Genomic DNA, 25542 nt, shown 5'->3' with positions numbered 1-25542 from the left:
CGACAAGACGGAGCACGAAGAGCTGTGCGAGTTCCGGCCGTACTCGTGCCCGTGTCCCGGAGCCTCCTGCAAGTGGCAGGGCTCGCTGGACGCCGTGATGCCGCACCTGATGCACCAGCACAAGTCCATCACCACGCTGCAGGTGAGCCTCCGACCTCCGACTGCAGGTCCTCGGCTCCTCCAAACTTCATGTGCATGAATCTAGAGATGTAAAAAGGAATTTATACAAGTATTAGTTACTAATCATTTAAAAAAAAAAAAGGCAATTATATAAACTTCTTTCTTTCTTTCTTTCTTTCTTTCTTTCATAAATGAATTTGAGTGGAGGGCTGAATTTTAGGAGAGCGCCCTCTGCTGGACCACACGGGGAAAAACACTTCAGACGATCTGCTGCAGTCAGACTTAAAAATTTGTTTCAAATAATTCATTTTAATCTGCAAAAAGAAGCTTTTATCTCTTTTGAATTTAGAGCACCATGGCCATGAATGAGAACATGAGGGAGAACATTATCTTTATTTTATATGTCGTAGTCAGTTTGTTATGAGGAAGAAAAAGTCTTTTGTTTATTGCTTAAATGTATGACTATAAACTACAAATAGGGAGTTTTAAACTGGGGATTTACCAGTTTTGGGAGACTTATAAAAAAACAGCCATCAAGTTGCATCGTGGGATCCAGTGTGTGTTTTGCAGCCTCACCCAGTGAGTCCTGAACATCTCGTCCTCTGCTGCTTTGATTTAGACCTTCTACTTTTTTTAAATAGATCTCGTGAGTCTCTGAATAAACGCTGGAACTCTCCTCATAATAAAATAAGACCAACAGACTTCTGCACAAGATGTTCTGGAACTGCAGCTCCTGACAACACTGTTCCTTCTTCATTGGTTTTAATGTTAAAGTAGCTGCAGATGCTCTTCAACTATCTTCAAGTTTAAAGTCATTATTTAGACGTCCAGGAGCCGTGATGAGTGAACCTGTGTGTGTCCAGGGGGAGGACATCGTGTTCCTGGCCACGGACATCAACCTGCCCGGCGCCGTGGACTGGGTGATGATGCAGTCGTGCTTCGGCTTCCACTTCATGCTGGTTCTGGAGAAGCAGGAGAAGTACGACGGCCACCAGCAGTTCTTCGCCATCGTGCAGCTCATAGGAACCCGCAAGCAGGCGGAGAACTTCGCCTACCGGCTGGAGCTGAACGGCCACCGGCGCCGGCTCACCTGGGAGGCCACGCCGCGCTCCATCCACGAGGGCATCGCCACGGCGATCATGAACAGCGACTGCCTGGTGTTCGACACGTCCATCGCACAGCTGTTCGCCGAGAACGGCAACCTGGGCATCAACGTCACCATCTCCATGTGCTAAGGACTTCAACAGAGAAGGGTCAAAGAAGTTACAGATTGTTTCAAGGAGGGGGGGGGGCATTTTTTTTCAGAGGGGGGGGTGGGTGGGTCAAATCAGTTGTGACCTCACAGCGCCCACCCCCCCCCGGCCCCGCCCCCTCTCTGCCTCACCCCTTGATGTGGAACTGGACTGTCCGACGGGCAGCCGCAGAGGCCCAGGGGGTGAGATGGATGGATGGATGGATGAGTGAGTGAGTGAGGGATGGATGGATGGATGGATGGATGGATGAGTGAGTGATGGATGATGGAGGAATGATGGAGGAATGCATAAACACCAGGACGTAACTGTAGTGATGGTTATAGACTTCTAAAAAAACACATAAACACGTGAGACGCCGTCTCGACCTCTACTGGTCACAAACTGAAAGCTGTTTAAAGTCGCTTTGTCAAACTCTTGTCTCCTGGACACAAGTCCACCCCCCCCCCCCCCACCACCACCACCACCGCTCTTCATGTTAGTGTTTCTCCTCCGTCTGCTCTCCTCAGTTGTGCTCAGACCTCGTCAGCAGCTCCTGAGGAAGACTTACGATTGGACACGGGACTCCCGGTCAGTTGCTAGGAAGCTGTCTAGCTGTTCCTCCTCCTTGTTCGTTAACACCCCCCCCCCCCCCCACACCTCCTCCCCCGGATCCAACGGTTCCCGCGCTGCCGACACGCGGATGCTCCGACCACGGCTGCTATTTACGAGTCCATTAAAAAAAAACATTAAAAAAACAAGGTTTATCTTCACCGGAGATCGAACGCCGTCGCCCACTGACACGGACGGCTGTAGCACCTCCTCCCACCCCATCTCCCCCCCACCCACCCCCCGGCTCTGTCCCGTCACCGCCGACCTCCACATGCTCCGTCGCTGGGTCGGATCTCCGAGAGGCTCCGCCCCTCAGCCAACACACACACACACACAACACACAACACACACACACACACGGCCTGCTTGCATTGCAGGCCATGTGTGTGTGTGTGTGTGTGTGTGTGTGTGTGTGTGTGTGTGTGTGTGTGTGTGTGTGTGTGCGCGCAGGTGTAAACGGCGGACGACTCGACGGAGCAGAACGAGTCCTGTTTTTGAAGAAGAAAAACAAACGCTGCATTTCAGATGAGACGTTTTGTTTTCGGAGTTTATTTCTTTTCGTCTGTTGTTTCTTTTTCATTATTTTAGTTTGTTTGTTTTTTGTATGACAAGAGAGAAGAACTCCCTGATGTTTGTTTGTTTGTTTGTGTGTGTGTGAGATGGACGCCCCCCCCCTCTCCCCCCTCCCCCCCTTGCTCTCCATTGGTTTGTGCTCTGCCGGGCTTCAACCACTGATTGATGACTGATCGCCCAACCGGGAACGAGGGACAGTTTCTTACAGTTACAATGTTGCTATTGTTATTATTAAATGGAGATTATCATAATTATCATTTTTTGTATTAAATTTTAAAAACAAAAATTAAAAGGCAGTTGTAAAACTTGTGGCTAAACTTCAGTGTTTGTAGTTAAAAAGCAAGTTGTTGTCGTTCTTCTGAAGGTTTTATTTTTTTAGTTATTTTCCTCTCTCCTCCAGTCGGGTTGTTTTCGTCTCTTTGTCTCTGTCCTCTTCTTTGTGTGGTAAGTCTCCCCCCCTCCTCCCCCCCCTTCCCCCACACCTCCCCGTTATTTTATTTTTTTTGTCTGCGAGGAGGGAGGGAGGTCAAGCCAATCATCTCTCCCTTTCTCTTCATGTGGAGTCTCAGTAATGTTGCTGCTCTCCCTCGAGTCTTTTTTTTTTTTTTTTTTTTTTTCTGTTTTAATTTGTCATTAAATAAATCTATCTTTTTCATACCTGCTGCCTTCTCCTCATTTCTCTTCCTTTTGAAGGTCTCCGATCCTTTTTTTTTTTTTTGTGCCTGTTTGAATTCGACACTTCTGAGAGGTGATTTATGTCTGTACACTTTATATTAAAAAAAAAAGGCCTCCTGCGGGGTGACGTTGAATCTCTGGGTGGAAATTACATGTTCACGCAAGTGTGACACGATTTTAGTTTCACACCATCGTGTTGGATGGTTGGATGGTTGGTTGGATGGATGGATGGTTGGATAGTTGGTTGGTTGGATGGATGGTTGGATAGTTGGTTGGATAGTTGGTTGGTTGGTTGGATGGTTGGATGGATGGATGGTTGGTTGGATGGTTGGATAGTTGGTTGGATGGATGGATGGTTGGATAGTTGGTTGGTTGGTTGGTTGGTTGGTTGGATGGATGGTTGGATGGATGGTTGGATAGTTGGTTGGATGGATGGATGGTTGGATAGTTGGTTGGGTGGTTGGTTGGTTGGATGGTTGGATGGATGGATGGTTGGATAGTTGGTTGGTTGGATGGTTGGATGGATAATTATAATAACGTTGTAACGTTATACAGAAAAGCTCAAACAATTTAAGTCAAACAAACAAAAAACCTTTAAAAAGTAGATTAAAATCTGATTAAATATTTCAAAATGTTTGAGGTGTGATAGAAAATACAGAATCTGTTCAGATGCGTTACAGAATTATTTAAAAATAAGGTGCATTAAAATATTACTCTCTATTACTATATTAAGGTTACTGAAAGATCTCAATGCTGCCACAGAAGAAAAAGAAACCTCCCAGGTTTGAGCAGTGAAATGGGTCCGAGTGACGACGTCCTCGTTGCATCTGTCGGCCTCCAGAGCTGCTGATGGTTAAGTAGGTCTGAGGACGTCGGGCAGGTAGGACACCACGCAGGAGCTGAAGATGTTTCAACTAAATCAACGACGTCAAATCAAGGTAACACCGAGGACGACGTGTTAATAAAGTCAACAATGACTTTATCATCATATTTTAGACGACATGCTATAGAATGACTTTTTTTATACGCTTTTTTTTTATATGCTACTACTATAGCATGTCGTCTGATAGTACAGTAAAAAAGTCATACTATAGCATGTCGTCCAAAATATGATTTCATTTTCATATTTTGGACGACATGCTATAGTATGACTTTCGTTCAAATTAAGGAAGGCAATACAATAGTCCAGTTGTCAGCGTTGTCATCTCTCAGTCTAGAGGTCCCTGGTTCGACTCCTGCCTTGGACGTTCTATGTGAATTTTGCATGTTTCTGCAAAACTAATAACCTAAAAGTAAAATATGTTGTCCATAATATGGATGACTAACCTATGCAGTCCATAGTCTAAAACATTACATTAGATTAATGACTTTTAAACATGTTATGGACGAGCGATCAACGATGCAGTGGTTGGTGGTGTTGCCTTCCAGTCAGAAGGTTCCAGGTTCGAGACTCGCTCTGGAAAGGATGATGTTAACATCTTTGATGAAAAGTCACGTCCGGGGCAAGAATTGAACCTGGAACCTTCTGACTGGGAGGCAACAACACTAAACACTACACCACTGTGCCTTCTTCTATAACATGTTTAAAAGTCATATAAATTATATAAGTCAGACAAACATGCAATAAAGGCAGCACAACTTTACAGTTGCTGGCGTTGTCATCTCACAATCAGGAAGTACTCGGTTCGATCAGGGGATTGGAACTCTGTCTGGAGGATTGTATGTTCTTGTCTGGACTACATGTGTGACAACATGCATAAGTTAGTCGTCCATATTCAGGCCACATTCAGGTGATAAAGAAGCATGATGGGATGTGATGAATTAAAGACGTAATGAAGGTCATCGAGTCAAAGGGAGCTCAACAAGACAGATTCAATGTCAGGGGAGCTTCTTTGGTAAAAGAGTAAATTGCACCCCGTAGAGGCAGAACTAAGTATTACAATTCTGATTCCAGCTCCTTAAATGTGAATATTTTGTGGTTATTGTTATTTTAGCCTTTGTTTGTTTACATTTTGGAAAATGAAGTAAGCCGAAGTCGCTATCAGCAGTTTGTGTTTGCTGTGCAGCATTGAATGAACTATTATCGATCATTTAATCACCACAAAACCAAAGAAAACCTAAAAACGCGATCATTTTTAGTCAGGTTCTGAACGCCTTTTTTCTGTGACTTCTCAACGGATTTATGGACGTTATTTTGGAGAGAAAATGATCCCCTGAAAGTCACGTTAAATCTAAAACATGTGCCCCGTGTGCTCCAATAACTGATTAAGTTTCAGTATTGATGCACCTAAAGCATTACTTCTTTCAAAATTATTTAAAGAGATGCATTTTCAAAGGGGCTTAAAACTTATTTGAACGCGGTCCAGTAGTTCTGAAGTGCTACCTGCTTATTCAAAGATGTGGTTTTGTTTCTGTGTGAGTTCCAGCCATCAGACTAGAAGTCCCAGTTGCATACCTTTTTTTAAATGTGGAAAAAACAATTCCAACGCTTAATAGTTCAATTGTCTACCTGTCTTTTCATGTTGGACATTATGATGGTTGACCTGTGATTTTGTTTGCTATTTGTTTATGTTGAGTTTATGGCTGTGGTTTCCACACAAGCTGCAACAGTCAGGTGTAAAGAAACTTTGAACAGCCTACCTTTAAATTCCGCCATGCGCGCGCCACCGCTGTTGCAACTGTGAAACCAACTTCCGGTTGTTTTATTCATCACCTGCACGCACCTTTCGCCATGTGACAACGAGATCAAATCAAAGTAGTAATAGTAAGAGAAAGTAGTAATCAAGACATTTGGAGCCTCACCGCTGCCCCCCAGCGGCTGCATGAGCTACTGCAGGTCCCGGTAATTCCCGGACACGTATCTTCAAAACAAATCCATTTAAATTATTATTTGAGAGAAGAGACAGAATAATTTAAAGTGTTGCTGCATAATTTGTTTTGAGAAAGTCAATCTGCATTCGGTATAAATCCAGCGTAATTCTTTCAGCGTGTTCGACTTTATAATGTTCAGGACCCGTGTGAGGTTTTCTGCAGGAGACCATTCATCCTGACATGGCTGTCGAAATATGGAAAAAGAAGCACAGCACACCGGTGTTTCACATTTTGGCGTTACAGGAAAGAGACAGGAAAAAAAAAATCACATCTGTGGCACAGAGTTGAAAATACACACACACACACACACACACACACACACACACACACACACACTGATCCAATTTGACCCCTTTGTGCATTTAATACTCAGTGAACATCTGAAGTGATAAAAAAAAAAAAAAAAAAAAAAAAAAAAAAAAAAAAAAGATTTTCGAGATTTCAAGCATCTTTACTTCAACTTTTATTTTTTAAAATCTTTCTAAAGTCTCTTTAAAGTTAAAATCCTGATGAATGAAATCACTGCTTTAACAAACTTAATTACTTTTAAATATCCACAGAGCTTCAGGATAGAAATTTGCAATTCGAATGTGGTACAAAAAAACGACTGCATAGGCTGTAAATAATGATTCTTTTTTATCATTATCGATTAATCTGTCCTTTATTTGTTTGATTAATTTATCGGTTCATCGTCCGGTCGCCGCTCGGCATCGCAAACTGGAGTTTAAAAATCTTCATCTTCGAGGGCTCGTTCGTCGTCTTTGTTTTCATTCACATCAACAGAAATAAACAAAAGATTAAAGACCAAAAAAAAATTAAAAATTAAAAAAAACGTAATGAGACAATAACTGAGTAAAATAAGCTTTTTTTAATTTCATCAACTGATTGCCTGTTAAATTGTAAAATATTTATATGTTATTCTATTGTTTTAATTCAGTGACGATTATTAAAGAAATCCTTTTTTTTTTCCTGCATCGTGACGTCGTTCACAACTCGTCGACTCGTTCTGCAGATTTTCAACTGACCAAAGAAAAGTGAACTAAACCTCAGACATGAAGGCTGTCGATGTTTGATGTGTTCACATAAAGCTACGAGATTTATATCATCAAATTAACGACAGTCTTTCTGTAACACAAAAAGTGGAAGATAATGAATCCTGAAATTAATTTAGGAAATTAATAAAACTTCCACTAGATAGCTGAAATCTGACTCCACTGAATCATCATCATCATCATCATCCTTCATCAGAAACCACTTTGAACTCACTTTCCTAATATTCAATATCATGTTACATATATCACGTATGTTAAAGTGACTCTGAATTACGGCTTCGTCCACCTCGAATCATCTTTTCAATATGAAAATAATCCACTAAAATACCTTTGAACATCTTAAAGATCAATAAGGTGACTTTGATATTTCTGTGTGTGTGTGTGTGTGTGTGTTTTTCGCGCTACAGTTTGCTGGTGAGCTGAGGGTGTGTGTGTGCGCTGGTCGCCCCCGGAAACCCTCCGTCGAAGGAGGCGTTGAGCACCTCGTCGAGGCTCCCGGCCGTGATGAAGTCCAGGTCGGCCCGCACGTTGGCCGGCAGCTCCTCCAGGTCCTTCTCGTTGCGCTTCGGCAAGATGACGCGCTTCACTCCCGCCCTGTGAGCCGCCAGCACCTTGTCCTTGATCCCGCCCACCTGCGGAGGGACGGACCAATCACAAGTTAGACCTGCGAGCTGTGGATTTTCCGTCTCGTGTTGAATTAAGTCAAATTCAATTATTTTATTAACAAAAATAACTCTTCATTTACAATCAGAAAGGTTTTGATCCTGTTTTCTTATCAGCAAATAAAACTCAGGAAACAGGAAGTGATGGTGTTTGTGGGAAATGTGTCCTTCACAATAAAATGATCTGATTAAATGTTTATTATCAAAGGAAGTGATTCCATATTACTGGATGAAAAGACGTCTCTTTGTTTGTTTCATCCAGCAGGTCTATGTGTTGAATGAACATGAATTAAACAGCATCTAAAGCTCTTATTTTGAAAGGCTGATGTAGTCCTTGTTTCTATATTCCAGTCACAGACGGTCTGTTCTGGAAATATACGCAGCTTTTAGGACCTTTTAGGAGCTTTTATGTAACTTTTATCTCTATGTTTTTTTAAAGTTCAATAAATAATTAAAAAAAAGAAGATTAGAACTGAAATATTGATGTGATGTGCAGCAGGATTATTATCACTAAGTTATTACATATTTATATTTAAGTCTCGGTTTAAAAAAAAAAAAAAAAAAAGTTCTTTCCCACAATTTTACACAAGAAAATCCAGAAATAAATCACAATTTTTGAAAAAAATCAGCAGCTGAATACAAAATTTTTAGTCGCAGCAATCACAAAAAAGCTGTGCGACATCCAGGAGGGTCTGACGAGCGACTCACCGGCAGCACCAGCCCTCTCAGCGTGATCTCTCCCGTCATCGCGATGTCCGACCTGACCAACCGGCCGCTGAACAGCGAAGCCAGGCAGGTTACTATGGTAACGCCAGCAGAGGGGCCGTCCTTGGTGACGGCTCCGGCGGGGAAGTGGAGGTGGATGTCGGTCCCTTCTAAAGGATCCGGACCGCCCGCCACTGTTCACACACACACACACACACACACACACACACACACACACACACACACACACACACACACACACACACACACACACGCAGGTTTAAATGTTCACAAGCCTTTTAAAAGTGCCTCCAGGTCACGTGATCGCCTGCGTGTGTGAACTTACTGTTGGTCAGCTGGTAGGTTTTAGCGTTCGCTCGCAGCCAGCTGATGGCCAGGTGGGCCGACTCCTTCATGACGTCCCCCAGCTGCCCCGTCAGAGTCAGCTGACCTTCACCCTCCATCCGGCTCGCCTCCACAAACATGATCTCCCCGCCGAACGGCGTCCAGGCCAGACCGAGAGCCACGCCGGGCAGCGTGAGGCGCTCGGAGACCTTCTCACACACACACACACACACACACACACACACACACACACACACACACACACACACACACAGAATAAAACAATCATCACAAACTCAGCAATCGATGTGAGGAAGAAGGAAGATTTTGTCCGTCACCATCTTTACTAGTTCGGAGCGGTTTGGAGCAGGAAGTGACCATATTTGGACGAGCTGGGGGAGGAGCCAGCGGTGGATCTGACCGATCTGATCAGAAACCTGACAATACTACGTCCCGCCCACCGATAGCTGTAACCTGACTGCACCACAGGCCTGTCAATCAAACAGACACGCCCCCAAAAACAGGTCTTCTTGAATCTTCTTTTCTAATGAATGAGGGATTATTTTCAGATGGACCTCCAGGAAACTAATAAGAAGGAGTGACTTTAGCTAACAACACCGAGATAACTGATGGACACATTTTATTCACTTTGGATTTGATGAGAGAAGTTGAATGGGAGTCTATGGAGCCGGAGGCTTTTTGGAGCCGACCTCTAGTGGCACTCGCTGGTATTGCAGCTGAAGACACTTCTGGATCAGAACCATTTTTCAGTCTCTGAAGATACGAACTCTTCTTTTTACAGTCTGAGGTCTCTTGTGCTTGTTTGAGGTCTTTATTGTTGCTCACTCTTCCCCTCTTACCTCCATCTCAAACAGCGGAGGTCCCAGGATGTCCTTCAGGGCGACGTGGTCGATCACTATGGGCATCTCCGGTGGCGTCGCCTTGTCTGCAAACACACGGCAGGTGAAAAAAAAAAAAAACTGATTCACATCATTGCTGAGGAACCACGTTAGAGGAGTCAGAGGGCTGAACGAGAGATTAAAGGAAGGACGTTTCTCATTTATACATCAGGTGACTGCAGAGTGAGAAATAATCTCATGACTTCAGGGAGAAACTGGAGAGTAAACACACACACACACACACACACACACACACACACACACACACACACACACACACACACACACACTAGTGACACCTGTTACCCGGCAACACAGAAGGCTTTTTCCAGAACAAAACCCATTTTTTCCTGCTTCTGTCTCCATCATTGGAGTTTTAAACCACCTGAATTACATTTATTCTCACTCTAATCTTAAATTTGAATCCTCCGACAATCCTGCAGAGAAGTTAAAAACTAATATTCTAAATATGAGCTTCTATGCGAGTTTCTCTCCACCGAACACGTCGACTGGAGTCAGCATATTTAGTATTTAGTTGGTTTAAAATCGAAGATGCTCATGATCTAGTTACAGATTCCTGAAAGGTCACAGATTCTCACCGTGTGATCCACTTCCCCATCCGATGAATTTATCGCTTCACTAATGACTGGAAATCTGCCGGCTCCTACATTAAAATCAGGTGACCTGACTGAAGTTGCAAATTACCGGCCCATACGTCTCCTTCTTGTCATTTCTGAGCTTGCAGAGAGATGGGCGGCTGATCAACTCACTGATTATTTAAATCAGATTAACTTCTTGCTGAAATTGGGACAGTGAACGGCTATTTTTGTGGAATGTCTTCGGTCTAAGTTGGACAAAGGTAGCGTAAGATAGGTACAAATTTAATCTGTCAACATTTTAGGACATTTTCATTGCCTGAGCTTTAAATCTTAAATTTTTCAAAATGAAAAAGAAAATGATGAATGGATATAATTCATTCCAATAAAATATGAATAATAACATGAACATTGAGATTAATCAAGGAAACCTTGTAAATTTCTGATGAATCATACCAATGACATGCTTCAACTGAATTTAATAAAACATTGATGGCTTAAAAACTACAGACTTCAGATCATTAATCATCACTGATGACCCTGACAGAGAAGACAACGTTGTATTTAAACAGCAAGTCAATCATTATAATGTCTGTATTTTTGTGTGCGGCGCTGCGAGCTGCATGTTATTCTCAGCAGGCGGGCAGGACTCATGATACCTGCTTTACATTTTACGTTTCATGAATCACTGAAAAAAAAGAATATGTTTCAGTCTCTTATTTGACCTTTGAACCAGTACTTTTCTGAGCGTTGTCGTTTCGTTGCTCTCACTCGGGTTTACTCTGCTGACGGTATTACACTTCTTTTCTTTTAAGAGAAAGTTGGAGCGCTTGTTTCGATGCAGCTGATATCCCGAATCATTTAAAAATGAGATCACATAAAGCGCTGAATCAAGACCGCGATTTTAATACATTTAATTGTGCAGCTCTAACTGCTATATTTTCATAAATGACGTTTTGTTATAGATGTCAAGACAGAGTTGTTTAAAACTAACTTTTTCTCTTCTTATTTTAATTGTATTTTGTTTCGTATGCGGTGAAGCTGTTGAGCACATTTTCAGGGATGCTTTTAAAATGTCAGTGTTTAATAATGTGCACTGTCTCCCATAAAAGATTTTTGTGAGATAATTCTTTCATAATAAATGATGAATTGAGCGAACAGCTCTGTGACTTCTGCCTCTGAATCCATTTCACGGAGGAGTGTTTCCTATTTGCGGTAATTATCTAATAAAAGCTGAAAGCACTGAACCAGTTTGACTCATAAAAGCCGGTTTTACTGTCACGCTATTTTCTGTTGTCCCCTGTTCTTTATCACAGACTTTTATGGTTTGCCGTTTTATGTGCAAGCTGTGTGTGCGAGCCAGCAGGTCTGTGATGACATGAAGTTAACCATCAAACTCCCCCTTTCAATCCCGCCGGCCACCAAGAGAGACGGAGAGCAAACAGACGGGCTCTCACCTCCCGGCCGGGTCGAGCTCTCAGGGGTCAAAGTCTCCGTCTTGGTGAGCAGGTGACCTTCGGCGACCTTCACGGCCACGGCTCGGCAGATCGCCCCGATCTTCCTCTCGAGGGAGCGCACGCCCGCCTCTCGGGTGTATCTGGAAAAAAACAACAACGAACAAACAGAAAAATCAAAACGTCGTAAGTATCCCTCAGAAGATGAGTGTGAAGCTGTGAGCTTTTGGCTGTCGCTACAGCAACCAGACCGGAGTGCAGGTCGCGTCGGAGAGACCGTCTGCGATGCATCCCGACCGGCGGGATGAAGGCTGAACTCGGCCGTCTGTCTGCAGGATGTTCGCTCCGATCAAAAGGTCGCTGCGCCAGGTCAACATTCGATTCGAAATTCCACGTCAGCCTCAGATGTGAGCTGCCAGCTGGCCGCGCTCACCGCACATCACACACACATGAATTCCTCCTTCGCAGGCTGGACGCAGCCAACGAAGGTTATTATCATTAAACTAACACAATTTAAAAAAAACTAGAGGAGAAAAAAACATTTTTGTGAACTGAAATGAAAAAAAAGAAAAACACCAGGGATTTACAAAATAACAAAACAAACTGACAAACAAATTAAAATGACAAACTAATTCTTGCTTTCATCTTTGTCAATCTATTTCATAAATAAGAATTTTATTTTGGGTGGATATGAAGTTGGGATTATCTTTTAATGAAGCTGTGATACAGATAAGAGCAGTGGTCTGGTAGTAGAACAGTTTGTGGAATATTTTTTAGGCATTTTTTTTTTTTGCCTTTATTCGTCAAAGACAGTAAAGTGCACAAAGGAAATGGGGGAAGACAATTGGGGAATGACCGATGACTCTATATAAAAAGTGTTCGTAGCTTCCGGGTCTGAAAAATGGTTCCGATGCAGAAGTGTCTTCAGCTGCAATACCAGCGAGTGCCACTAGAGGTTGGCTCCAAAAAGCCTCCGGCTCCATAGACTCCCATTCAACTTCTCTCATCAAATCCAAAGTGAATAAAATGTGTCCATCAGTTATCTCGGTGTTGTTAGCTAAAGTCACTCCTTCTTATTAGTTTTCTGGAGGTCCATCTGAAAATAATCCCTCATTCATTAGAAAAGAAGATTCAAGAAGACCTGTTTTTGGGGGCGTGTCTGTTTGATTGACAGGCCTGTGGTGCAGTCAGTGTGTGTGTGTGTACCTGCTGATTACATCCTGCGTGGTCTCCTGAGGTATGTGCAGCTGTTGAGGTGTCAGTCCATGCTGGTCCAGCTGGTTTGGGATCAGGTGACGGTGAGCGATCTCTACCTTCTCCTCCTGCGTGTAGCCTGAAACGATGGACAGTTAAAAGAAAAAAATAAATGCAATCCAGCAGATACTGAAACCAGTGGAAGAACCTTTTCTTATTCCACAAAATAATTATTAAATTAATAATAATTATATTTGAAGTGTAAAAAGTCTCCCTTTTGAAAATAAATAAAATGCATTTATGTGAAAGCAGGATCTTTGTTGTAGCTGGTTGAGGTGGAGTTCTTTTAAAACGGGTTTGCATGTATTTACAACAAATAATTATTCCAATTGTGGATTAATCAGCTGATTATTTTCTCCTTTAATTAACTTAAATTCTGAAAATGGTGAAAAATGACATCACAAGTGCTAGAATCGGCATTTGGTTGCACAATTGTTTTTTCAACACAGGTTAGATTGTAAACAGTATGATAACCAGGATTTTTTTTTACACCATAACATGCCGCTGCAACCCTATTTCATATATTGGTAGCGAGTGTTTTAACTGCTGGACCGTTGTGGTGTAATCAGATGCTTCTTGGTCAAATCCGACAAAGCTACAGAATATCTTATCAGCTACGCAGACGATACACAGATTTACTCGCCCTTCTCCCCAAACAACCGACAGTCCCCTCAAATCACTTTGTAACTGCCTCAACACATCATTAACAACAAATAAAGATAAAACAGAGACTGTTTCATTTGTGAATAGCCATGAGAGGCACAGACGAGCTGACTATCTGCGTTGGAAAGCCCCTAAAATCTCAAGAATTAGCACTTAATCTTGGTGCTGATGAGCAGTCATGTCAAAAACCAGCATTTTATCACAAACAAGATAAGAGATTTCCTGTCTAAGTCAGATCTGGAGAAGCTCATCCACATCTGTATATCTATCTGGAGGGATTAATGCGAATGTCTTCTGACTGGACTCTCCAAAAAAGTAAAACAGACAATCAAACAGCTTCAGATGATTTAAAATGCAGCTGCCAGAGTTACATGAGTAAAAGAGGAGAACACATCACTGTCGTTCTTAAATCACACACTGGCTCCCAGCATGTTACAAAATAGACTTTAAGGTTACGAGTCTATAAATCTCTAAAAAGCTATCTGATGCGATGCAGTGACATGAAGACAGCAGAACCTCTTGGACAAGAACCAGCGGACAGATCGCCTTAGAAAAGCCCTGACTGCACTTTGAATGCAAAAAAAATATTTTCAATTGTTATTCTTAAAGTTCTTCTCCTGTTTAAATTGAATTATTCTTGTTTTCTCTGATTTAAAGCTGTCTAAGTGTATCAAAAGATGCTTTATAAATAAACTTGCCTTGCTGGCAGCAATGACTTTGATGGTTGTGTGTGTGTGTGTGTGTGTGTGTGTGTGTGTGTGTGTGTGTGTGTGTGTGTGTGTGTGTGTGTGTGTGTTTGCGCAACAGTGATTGGACACGCAGTTGGACCGAGTCGTCGTTTCATCTGTTTTCTCGACTGCACACTCTGCTTGAGATTAGTCAGCAGAACCAGAAGATGTTTGTCCGCCGAGATCAAAGGAAAGAGGCAGCGGAGCCCCGATTCCTCTCCTCCCGACAGCTGCACCCACCTGGTACCTGCAGCACCTCCATCCGGTCCAGCAGGGCCGGGGGAATGGTCGCCGTGGTGTTCGCCGTGGCGATGAAGAGCACTTGGGAGAGGTCGAAGGCCACGTTGAGGTAGTGGTCTGTGAAGCTGTGGTTCTGCTCCGGGTCCAGGACCTAAGGGGACACATGGAGACTCTTTCAGCGTGTTTTTTTTGTGTTTTTACTCAAAGGGAATTATTTTTAGCGGGGAAGCTAAAACAGACACAAATTGTTTTTAAGACAAAAGAAGGAAAGCGTACAAAAACAATTATTTTTTTTAAAAAAAGGGCTCGTTGAGGCAGCAGAATGAATCCTGACAGTTCCAGGAATGGTTGCAAAGGTTTTAAAAAAATATAATCACAGCGAAGTAAACTGATTCCACGGGAAATATCGAGAGTTTCGGTGGTCGGCTCCGATCGGTTAAAGCTGCTCCGGGAGTTTCCAAATCAACCTGATGCAACGACATGCAAACGAGTAACTGCAAAACCACTTGGGACCCAGATGTCCATGCAGCGGGTTCCAGTCCGATAACACCGGGCCGGCAAAGGTTCAGGTTCTGTTTAGGGAATCAGTCGAAGACATTTGATAAAGACGTCCGAGAGACACACTGACCTCCAGCAGAGCGGCCGCGGGGTCTCCCTGCAGGCTCTTCCCCAGTTTGTCCACCTCGTCCAGGAGGAAGACGGGATTGTTGACGCCCACCGTCTTCAAACCGTTGATGATGCGGCCGGGCATGCTCCCGACGTACGTGCGCCTGCGGACGGGACGGGAAGCGTTTCAAACTGAGACCGAAGGCCGACGAAGGTCAACAACAGATCTGGTCTACGGGTTGTTTTTTTTTGTCGTGTCGTTTTCCGGAGCGCATGAACGAGCTTTGAGCGTTTACAAGCTGCAAGCGTGAAACTGTGCCGATAAAACGGTATAAGAACCTTCGGGAACATTTTGAAGTGTAACAAATTGTGTAACGAACCGTTGGAGAACTTTCATCTCGGGATTCCTGCTGTTGGTATGTCGGACACGTTTCTCATCTGGCTGTGATAAAGAGTCTCAACTGTGTTTAGTGTCCTATAAAACAACAGGGTCGTCCTCCCCACCCCCGAGACTCCACTCACATAAACTCCTTTGGAAAGCAGTGAAATAACTGAGTGTGAACCTTTCAATGAACTGGAGTTCAACATGAATTTGTTGTTTGTGTTACTTCATGTGAGAGAAATGAAGAGAGGATTTTTGTCTCTCATCTCATCTCCATATTTGGCACACCCATTCATTAACCATTCATCCATCTGAGGGTGCTGTTGCACAATATTTGGAAAAGTCCTGGATCACCGTATTCCCGAAGTTAGGTCAAATAAAGCAGGCAAACCAAATCAAAGCCGACATCATCACACCAATGAAACGCACACGGTGCACACTGACAGCGCTGCTTCTCCCGGCTGCTCAACAATTTCCGAGCGACACCGACTTCACCCGCTCGTCCTCCGCGTTCAGATTTTTACTCGACCCTCCAAACGGAGGCTTCCTGTTCAGACAGTTTACTTTGGGCAAAAACAAAACTGAAGGGAAGATGATTTAACATTATCTGCAGTATAAACCAAATTTATAGCCGAATCCCTCTCAGTAAAGGGAGCCAAAATGTTGTCAGGTTCAAATTAACTTTAAGCTATAAAAAATCTGTACACACACACATATATATCTCCTCAGTGTCCGTTATGTATCAGCCTTGTTTCCAGATCGTTTTCCAGATTTATTAACGCTGCAGATGTTACTCTGTTAACTTTACCATCTTTTGTGAGTTGTTCCTGTCTTCTGGTTTGAATTCGGGTCGTCTTTCCTGTTTGCATGACAACCTGCAGTACTGTTCAATTTATGTATGTGATGTTCCACTTTTATAACCTCCATATTTATGACTGTCAGGTTAGTTTGATCGGTTCCACTCAGATCAACTCTGTTGTATATTTTAGCAGAAATACACACAACTGTGGACCTCCTGTCAGAGAACAACTAAAAAAAACGGCATGTCTAACAATGAATGTTGAATGTTTTTAGGGGCCTGGACTGCGTTGGAAGGATGTCAGCAGGACTTTTTCCACGCAGGTCTGATCGTTAACAAATATGATTCTGTAGTGGAAATCACTACATGGGCTCAGGAACACCTCTTAAAAACCCTCGCTGCACCCACAAATGCAGGTTAAAACTCTACCAAGCAAAGAAGAACCTAAACATGAACATGATTACGAAAAAAATCCCTCCACTGATGACCTCCACCTGTTCTGCAGCAAAACGAATGTTTGCATCAAAGTGTCGACATATCTGTTCTTGGCAAAACACTCAAGTAAGTCTACATCCATGTCGGAGAAAAACTCCACACAGCATGTCCACATGCACCATTGTGTCTTCTCATCATTGTTCATTTAAATCAAACACAGTCGGACTGTCAGGCACGCTGGGAGCATGTCAGCAGGACCTTTTCCAAGCCGTCCGGTCACATCTTGCAGCAGCCTGTTGGACAAATATGCTAAATAAAATATGGTTCCATTGCTTTTCTCAGACAGGAGTCTATTCAGGAACAACTGAAGATTATTTTTTTTTAATTAGCTCATACTGCTGCAGCACATGGAATTTTTTTCAATCATCTGTGCCTTGAAATAAGATTACAGTCTCACATATTCCCTGAGACCGAATTTGCCACGGTGAATTATCATAAATCCTCATATTTCAGGATATCTAAATATAACTGCGGTGACCGGTGTGGTCCGCTGGACCCCTCTCCCCGTCTCCCCCCACTCTGCACCAGACGACTACCGCAGTCCTAAAACCTCTGCTGCCGGAGACCTTGCGTTACGGGCATACCTGTGTCCTCGGATGTCCGATTGGTCACAGATGCCTCCCAGGGCGATGCGGTGGAACTCCCGGCCCAGCGTCCTGGCGATGGAGCGTCCCACGCTGGTCTTCCCGACGCCCGGAGGGCCCGTGAAGCACAGGATGGGGCCCTGAAGACAGAACTGCCGTTAAATTAAGATTCAAAGGAATCACTTCATGCAACACGGAGACATCGCGGCATCAATAAGGAAGCACCTTGAGCGAAGTCTTCAGCTGTCTGACAGCCAGGTACTCCAGCACGCGTCTCTTCAGCTTGTCCATGGCATAGTGATCGTTGTCCAACAGAGTGCGAGCAGCTCGGATGTCCAGGCAGTCTGACGAGTGTGTGAGTGAGTGAGTGAGTGAGTGAGTGAGTGAGTGTGTGTGTGTGTGTGTGTGTGTGTGTGTGTGTGTGTGTGTGTGTGTGTGTGTGTGTGTGTGTGTGGTGAATGTTGATGAAACGGATGGTTGAAAGAAAGAGAAAACAGCAAAGTTAGTGAAGGATTAACAGACGCAGAGGGACGAGTCAACAGAATTGGAGAAGAAAGAAACAACACGAAGCCCAGACAGCAACAAAAAAAAAAAAACGAAGATCAGAAAGATCGGTCTGGTTTGGCGAAATGTGCCCAAACATCAAGGACAAACATCCTCCAAAATTGGCTTATTAAAAAAACGGTCCTTCAGATTTATTTTGCAGCACATACTTAAGTTCTCTGAAGCCGGACTCATCTGAAGGGTTCAGTAATTTTCTTTACCTTTGGTGCTTTTGTTCCACGGCAAATCTACCATCAGGTCCAAGTAGTTCCTGGTCAGGGCGTATTCAGGCATGGACTGAGGCATCTTCTTCAGTCTGAAATCAGATTAACAAGATCAAATGTTACATCAATCTGACACAAATAGAAACAGAGCAGAAGAAGAGCTACTCATTGGAAAAAGATGGATTTTCACCAAAACTTTCTGGTTGCGCAACAAGTTTTATATATAAATGTAATAGTGTTTGATCTAAATATGGATTAAATGTCACCCAGGAGCATTGTGTCACAATTTCACCAAAAAAAGATACCTTTATAGTAAGTCCTTCTTTAGATAAATGAGAGGATGATTGCGTAATCTGAGGGGGGAAAATTCACCTCTTGAGTTCTTTCAAGCAGACTTTGAATGCAGCTTCGGGCATGTTGGCCCCGTTCACCTTCCTCTCCAAGGACGCAACGTCGTCCCCGTCGTCGTCTTCATCCTCCTCGTCCAGGTTGAACCGTCGGCCTGGCAACGCTGCGCCTTTACGCACCGATAACACCTGAACAGATGAGAAACAGGGACGTGTTTGTGCATGTGCGTATTTGTGCAGTTAAAACAAGAAGAAAACAAAAGGTGAGTTTACCCTCTTCTCATTATCAGGACTAATTTTCCTGGTTTTCTGCAGCAGCTTGAGTCCCTCGATCTGTCTGGTCAACATGGGCAGGGCCTTCTTAAAGCGCTCCTCCAAACTCAACGCGTCCAGGACCTGGAAAAAAACACATTTATTTTGAAAAAAAGTCTCTTTTTTTTTTTTTTACAGCATCTGGTGCTAATTTTCAAATGAGAAGCAAAATCTTTGATACCAGAATAATTAGAAATGTGCCACGATCAAGCTTTTCACTGTCTTCTCCAAAATCTTTTGTCTCGGTCCATTTAAGGTTTGCAGTTTTGATGTAGAGAATGTTTTTGATGTAGAGCCGACCGTCTCCTCACCTGCAGTTTCTCCTTGTTTGAGGTGCGGATCATCGAGGCGACAACGTCAGGGAGAGTTTCTCGGGGCAGACTGTCCAGCAGACGCCTGAACTTCGCCACAACTGGAACAGACATGTCCAACATACCCAACAACTACACACACACACACACACACACACACACACACACACACACACACACACACTCACACTTTACTGACATTACAATGCATGTTTTCAGTGTGTTTCGTTGAATCCATCACAGCATTCTGCCGGAATAATCCATCGCGGTTTATCTCCGTAGCCGATGAGATGAATATCGTCTGTTTCGTGTTATTCTGATAAATGTTTGACATTCCCAGAAGTTCGTTCAAAGTCTCAGGATTTCAGCCGGCGAGAGTGAAACCAGCTCGCACATGAATAGTTGAAAGGTTGAAAGATTTGAAGTCGTGGTTTCACGAAGGTGTGGAGAAGATGTCGGGTCTAAACGTAGAGGGGAAAACCGCTGATGTATATTCAGTTATTGGAGAGGTACGGCGTTCGTACGGAGACGATTTCAAGCAGAAACTGACATTTCAGCTGTCTGTTACTTGTTTCCACGCTTTATTATTATTAGTATTATCAATATATCACTGTCTTGTTAAGAAGATAAATATTATAAATATACTGCACAAAAATATTGAAGAATTCCTATAACTGTTTTTTTTCCCCAGCTTTTCCAAATTAAATTCTGATTACATCAAACACATCCCAACTCATCTACTACCCACACACCTCGAGGGTGGATCGTTACACCGGGTCTAAATGAAACAAAGGTCACAGGTTTAACAGAAATGTATGGCTGTGGTGTTTTTGAGGAATATGCTTCCTGCTGATAATGCGTTTATGGTCATTTATCTACAAGGACTTCTTTCACGTTTGAGCCACTTTAGCATCCCTAATGGAGTTTCTTTAGTCTGTGAGAAAGAAAATCAAAGCCAAATCTCCTCGGGGGGGGGAAACAAAATGTATTAGTCACGTCTGAGCAACTGCTGTGAGCGCCGAACGGGTTCGTGTCTGTGTTTTAAAACTGATAGCGGATGTCCCGTAATGCAAACGTTTCCCAGGCGGTTACCGCACAGACTGAATGAATGAGAAGGAAATGTGGGGAGCATTAGGTAAGAGGCAGACGGAGGTCAAAGGTCAGGAACAGATCAGGTTATCACGTGTTTGGGAAGAATATTTATGTTTTCTCAAATCCCTCTTTCTGTTGTGTTTTCGGCCGCACGGAGAAAATCTTAACTGGACGAGCGTGTCGTAAATCACTCAGTTCCACTTGATGAATTTCACTTGGTAAAGAGGAGGCGGGTGACATTTCTATCATTTGCATAATAATAATAATAATAATAATGAATAATAATATCTATACAGTACTTTTCACAACAACATTAGAAAGTGTTTTACATGGTTAAATCATGAGTAAAATATTGCTGGAATCTGAGGTAAATTAAATCCTTCAAAATAAGAGCACCTGTCACTCAGTATTTTCAGTGACCTTGTGGTGATTTTTTTTTACCTTCTACTCGTTGCCATGGAAACTACTCGTCGGTGAGTGTTAGAAAAGTCGAAGTACGAGAGATTTGGTGAATTAAGACAAATTCTCTGTTGTGACTCTTATATGTCAGTTGAAGTGCCCAAAAGTTTTGCAGACATTTGTCAATGACAACGAACTCCTCGTCTTCTGATTGAATTCTTTTCACGTTAGTATCGTTGTCATAAAGAACTACTTTTTAAATAAACCTGCTTATTCGTGTTATTATTCGCTCATGTGACAAATTTTTTTAATTGTTTTGCAGGATGACGAGCTGTAAAAATCAAGACTTTTTTTTTTTTTTTTTTGACAAAACCTTCATCTTAAGTAGAAGAGAAATATATTTTATTTTATGAAGTCTCCTACCTGTATGGCGGTTTGGTAAAACTTCAGCGACAGCTCGCCCAGCTCTCCATCCAGCTCGCCCTCCGCCGCCGGACTCGTGTACTGCTCCAGTTTATCCAGCTGCTCCACCTACGATAACCGAGTCACACACACACACACACACACACACACACACACACACACACACACACACACACATACACACACACACACACACAGAGCGACATGTGTTTTTTTGGTTCTATGTTGCTTTAAAAAATTTAAAAAAAAAGGACCATTAATAACGCAGGATGCACTTTTGACAACGTTTCACTGGAAATAATAAATATTCAGAGGTTGAAGTTACCCGGCGGAGTTTCTGACCTCTAGCAGCAAATGTTTACATGTGCAGAGCTTTCGTTTGTTTAGTCCAGAAGGGCGACGTCACGTACGGTCCTGCTACCGGTTTCATATTTTTTATTTTCTGATTTTAGTGATCAGCTGTTTCTTTTTTCATTTGTTTTATACGATCATTGTGTTGTTAAAGGCCTGTTACAATTCACTTGTTGTTTTGTTTTAAATGGCTTATTTTATGTGAAGCACTTTGTAATTTGAGTTTAGAAAAAGTGCGATATGAATAAAGTTTATTATAATTATTATTATATTGTTGTGATGATGGCAGCAGACACGAGGTAAATTCAAAGGGTTTTACAGAGGCGCAAAATAAGACATTAAAACTGCATTTAAACGACAATAAAAGAACATGCAAGAAAAATAAATATAGATTAAAAAGAGGATTTAAATGATCGGAAAGCCTCAGTAAAGAATGCTTTAAGCCCTGATTAAAATCATATTTGTAATACTGAGGACTGCGGCTGATAATAGCCAATTAAAAAAAACAGCTTTTCAAGGGTTTTTCTGTTTTAACACGCTCAATAAACACATCGATTCTTCTGTCCAGCAGTGAAAAAGAAACACTTGCTGCAGCTTCCTCAGTTTCTTTAATTGAAAATGATTTGGCCCCGCCCCCTTCCTCTACGTAGCAAAGATGAAGACCGTTTAAGGGTGGAAAGTGTCCAGCGTTTCACACTTCTTCTCTTTTGTTTTGACTGTTTTGAGTGCATCATCCTGGTACTTGTAGTGCACTGCATGAGAGTATTTCTTACTGTAGAGTGGTAAATATTCACAATACTTTATGCATTCATCGGCCCAAAAAAAAAAAGAAAAAAAGTTGGACATTATGACGAGAGTTCAGTTTTACCTCCGCCATGACGAAGGGCCGCTCCTTCAGCAGACTCGACACTCTGAAGCGACACAGCCCGGTGATGAGGAGGCTGTAGTGAGGCTTCGGCCAGTTGCTGCCCACCACCTGCACCGCGATGCCGGCGGTACCGACTCTACAGAGAGGAGAGAGGCAGCGGGAGAGCGTGAGGAGGACGCCGAGAGACGACATCCTCCGATCAAACGTGATCAGATGATGTGGATCAAACAGGTCTGTCATAAGAGGTGTGTGTAAAAACATTCGCTGGTGCAGATCTGAGTGTTTTTTCTGGACGAGCTGGTGAGCAGCGATGGGTGGTTCTGACAGAGAACCCTAGGGACACTAAGCCCCGCCCACCTATACAGGAAACTGCACCGCATGGCCTGTCAATCAAACCATGTAGGCCACCAAACATAGCTCCCTTTAAGGCCTGGGATATAAAAGTGGATGGAGACTCTGCTCTGAAAAGTGAAACCAATGCAATACCACTGAGGGCCACTAGGGGCTGGCTCCATAAAACCTCTGTCTCCAATACAAAGTCAGTAAATGTTTTCCAGAAGTCATCGTGGTGTCGTTGGTTAAATTCCCTCCTTCAGATCAGAGTTCTGGTCCTTCTGGAAATAATCACATCATGAATGCAATATTAGGCCTCAAAGAGAGGTATGTTTGGGGGGGGGGGGGCGTGTCTGGTTTGATTGGCAGGCCTGGGGTGCAGTCACGTTTCCGGTACAGGTGGGCGGGGCATAGCTCCTAACCAGCTCACCCAAAAATGGTCACTTTGGTAAAGAAATCCCAGAATCGAAGCTTCAAAACAGCAGTTGAGTATCTGAGTATGTTATCTGATCAATGACATGAAATTCAACTACAAAACTTCACAGATATGTTTTGAAAACATTCAATAATTTGTCCACCAGACGGAAGTGACAAGTTTATTTTGATCCCTTTATATTGTAAAAAAAAAAAAGCTGATATCGGTTATGTCTGAGGCTGTTGTGGCTCGAAAACACATCAACACACGTATTTAGAGATTAATCCGTCTTTTCTTCTCACATCTGTGTCACATTACTGAGGTCTGACACCGCTTCACTTTCTTTCTTTCTGTAGTCCAACGTAAAACACCTCGAACATACACGTGTTTCCTATTTTAATATGAGATTACATGTATCGGTGATTTTAGCTGGACAGAAAGAATTACATGTTTGCCTCTGTCACTGATTAACTGCTTCTCAGGAGAACCATGTTTTTTTGTTTTGTTTTTTTACAGTTAGTGTCCAGAGACAAGAAAACTGCTGTTTAGTAACCGGAGGCCCGGCGGGCCGCCGATGAAAGGTCGAAGTCAGCTTGAGATTGTTTTTGACTGATAAACTGTTTCTAGAACGAGTCACACTGCAGCAGCTGAAGAACGGACAGAAATGTCATTTAGTGTTATTAAAATGGGATTTTTGTAAATCTGGCATCATAATGTTTGATCAATATTAAAGACTATGACAGCGGCACCAGTGAAACATTTCACTAAAATAGGATTTTTTTTTGCAGGACTTTAACTTGTAGAGTATTTTTACTTTACTGTACTAGTTCTGTTACTTAAATAGGATTTTTTTTTTGCAGGACTTTTACTTGTAGTATTTTTACTTTACTGTACTAGTTCTTTTACTTAAATAGGATTTTTTTGCAGGACTTTAACTTGTAGTATTTTTACTTTACTGTACTAGTTCTTTTACTTAAATAAGATTTTTTTTTTGCAGGACTTTTACTTGTAGTATTTTTACTTTACTGTACTAGTTCTTTTACTTAAATAGGATTTTTTTTTGCAGGACTTTTACTTGTAGTATTTTTACTTTACTGTACTAGTTCTTTTACTTAAATAGGATTTTTTTGCAGGACTTTTACTTGTAGTATTTTTACTTTACTGTACTAGTTCTTTTACTTAAATAAGATTTTTTTTTTGCAGGACTTTTACTTGTAGAGTATTTTTACTTTACTGTACTAGTTCTTTTACTTAAATAGGATTTGTTTGCAGGACTTTTACTTGTAGTATTTTTACTTTACTGTACTAGTTCTTTTACTTAAATAGGATTTTTTTTGCAGGACTTTTACATGTAGTATTTTTACTTTACTGTACTAGTTCTTTTACTTAAATAGGATTTTTTTTGCAGGACTTTTACTTGTAGTATTTTTACTTTACTGTACTAGTTCTTTTACTTAAATAGGATTTTTTTTTGCAGGACTTTTACTTGTAGTATTTTTACTTTACTGTACTAGTTCTTTTACTTAAATAGGATTTTTTTTTGCAGGACTTTTACTTGTAGTATTTTTACTTTACTGTACTAGTTCTTTTACTTCAGTAAATTATCTAAATACTTTTTCCATCACTCTCCAAAAACAGTAAACAGACAAAAAAAAAAAAAAAGGGTTATATTTCAGAGAAAAATGGATCAAAGCCCGACAGATTTAATGTCTTCAGCTGTGCATGATCTCGTCCTGTAAACAGGACACCTTGAAGGTTACGACCAGCTGCTGGGTCACACCTCCTGAACACAAACTCCAGAAGTCCCTCCAAGTATTCAGTCGTTATCCGGACAAACAGCTTCTAGGGTTGTTACTTGTGCAGAGCGGGGAGGTCGTCGGCGTCGTGCTGCGGGTCTCTGGTGTTGGGAATCACTCCGATGATGGTGCTTTTCAGCGACGTCCCCTTCAACAGCCGCTGGCTCACCAGCTGCATGTTCCGCGGGGAGTCCACGCTGAAGCGGACGGTGGAGCCCGGCAGCAGCACGCCTTCGTGGGTCAGCAGCAGCGGGAGACGGCTCGGTATCTGAATTCCGCCACCGGAGGCCATAGTCGGAAGTTTATTTTAAAAACAACAACAACAACAACCCGGGCGACTGTTTTTTTAAAACACAACCCCAGCAAACCGAAAAACACCAACCGTGACGACAGCCGAGTGTAAACACGAGACTTCCGGGTTATACTTTCAAAATAAATGTCTCGACGAAAAAAAACCCAGAACGCACGTAATTGACTTCCAGACCGAAAATAAACGGAAGTAAGTGTCCAAACATTAATACTGATAAATCACAATTATATTAGGATTGCCTTCATGCTCATTTTGGCACTATTATTAGCCCTGA

General features: G+C 42.4%; 2 protein-coding genes across 5 annotated transcripts in view; one reads left to right on the top strand and one right to left on the bottom strand.

Annotated features, from left to right (window-relative positions):
- siah1 (siah E3 ubiquitin protein ligase 1) overlaps positions 1–1424 on the top strand; it is a 19785-nt gene extending 18361 nt beyond the window's left edge. For all 4 annotated transcript variants that reach the window (XM_069172776.1, XM_069172778.1, XM_069172777.1 and 1 more), the window contains 2 exons: positions 1–142; positions 984–1424. The exon at positions 1–142 is cut by the window's left edge and continues 155 nt beyond it. In XM_069172776.1, the coding sequence (XP_069028877.1) occupies positions 1–142; positions 984–1355 (514 nt within the window). In that variant the 3' untranslated portion in view covers positions 1356–1424. The remainder of the gene's footprint in view (positions 143–983) is intronic.
- Positions 1425–6929: 5505 nt separating this feature from the next.
- Positions 6930–25340, bottom strand: lonp2 (lon peptidase 2, peroxisomal). Its single transcript, XM_069172852.1, has 17 exons — positions 25018–25340; positions 22415–22550; positions 21196–21303; positions 19282–19413; positions 18932–19054; positions 18684–18847; positions 18309–18403; positions 17770–17888; positions 17545–17684; positions 15307–15448; positions 14679–14829; positions 13000–13126; positions 11797–11936; positions 9705–9790; positions 8846–9053; positions 8503–8693; positions 6930–7764 (listed from the first exon to the last, which is right to left on the bottom strand). Exons 1-17 carry the CDS (start codon positions 25248–25250, stop codon positions 7534–7536), a joined length of 2526 nt encoding a protein of 841 aa, XP_069028953.1. The 5' UTR covers positions 25251–25340; the 3' UTR covers positions 6930–7533.
- Positions 25341–25542: the final 202 nt, after the last annotated feature.

Source organism: Embiotoca jacksoni, unplaced genomic scaffold (genome assembly GCF_022577435.1).
Source record: "Embiotoca jacksoni isolate LCO1_2020_lvr unplaced genomic scaffold, fEmbJac1.0.p SCAF_55, whole genome shotgun sequence".
NCBI classification, from domain to species: Eukaryota; Metazoa; Chordata; class Actinopteri; family Embiotocidae; genus Embiotoca; species Embiotoca jacksoni.
Note: the sequence above shows the minus strand (reverse complement) of the source record. Positions and strands in the feature narration are given on the sequence as shown.

Bases quoted from the DNA above. Each gene is read 5' to 3' on its own strand.
- lonp2 (XM_069172852.1), bottom strand. From the start codon at position 25,250: ATGGCCTCCGGTGGCGGAATTCAGATACCGAGCCGTCTCCCGCTGCTG. The intron at 18,848-18,931 runs GTAAACTCACCT...TCATCTGTTCAG, and splicing joins GTCCTGATAATGAGAAGAGG to GTGTTATCGGTGCGTAAAGG. The intron at 17,889-18,308 runs GTAAAGAAAATT...CACACTCGTCAG, and splicing joins GTGGAACAAAAGCACCAAAG to ACTGCCTGGACATCCGAGCT.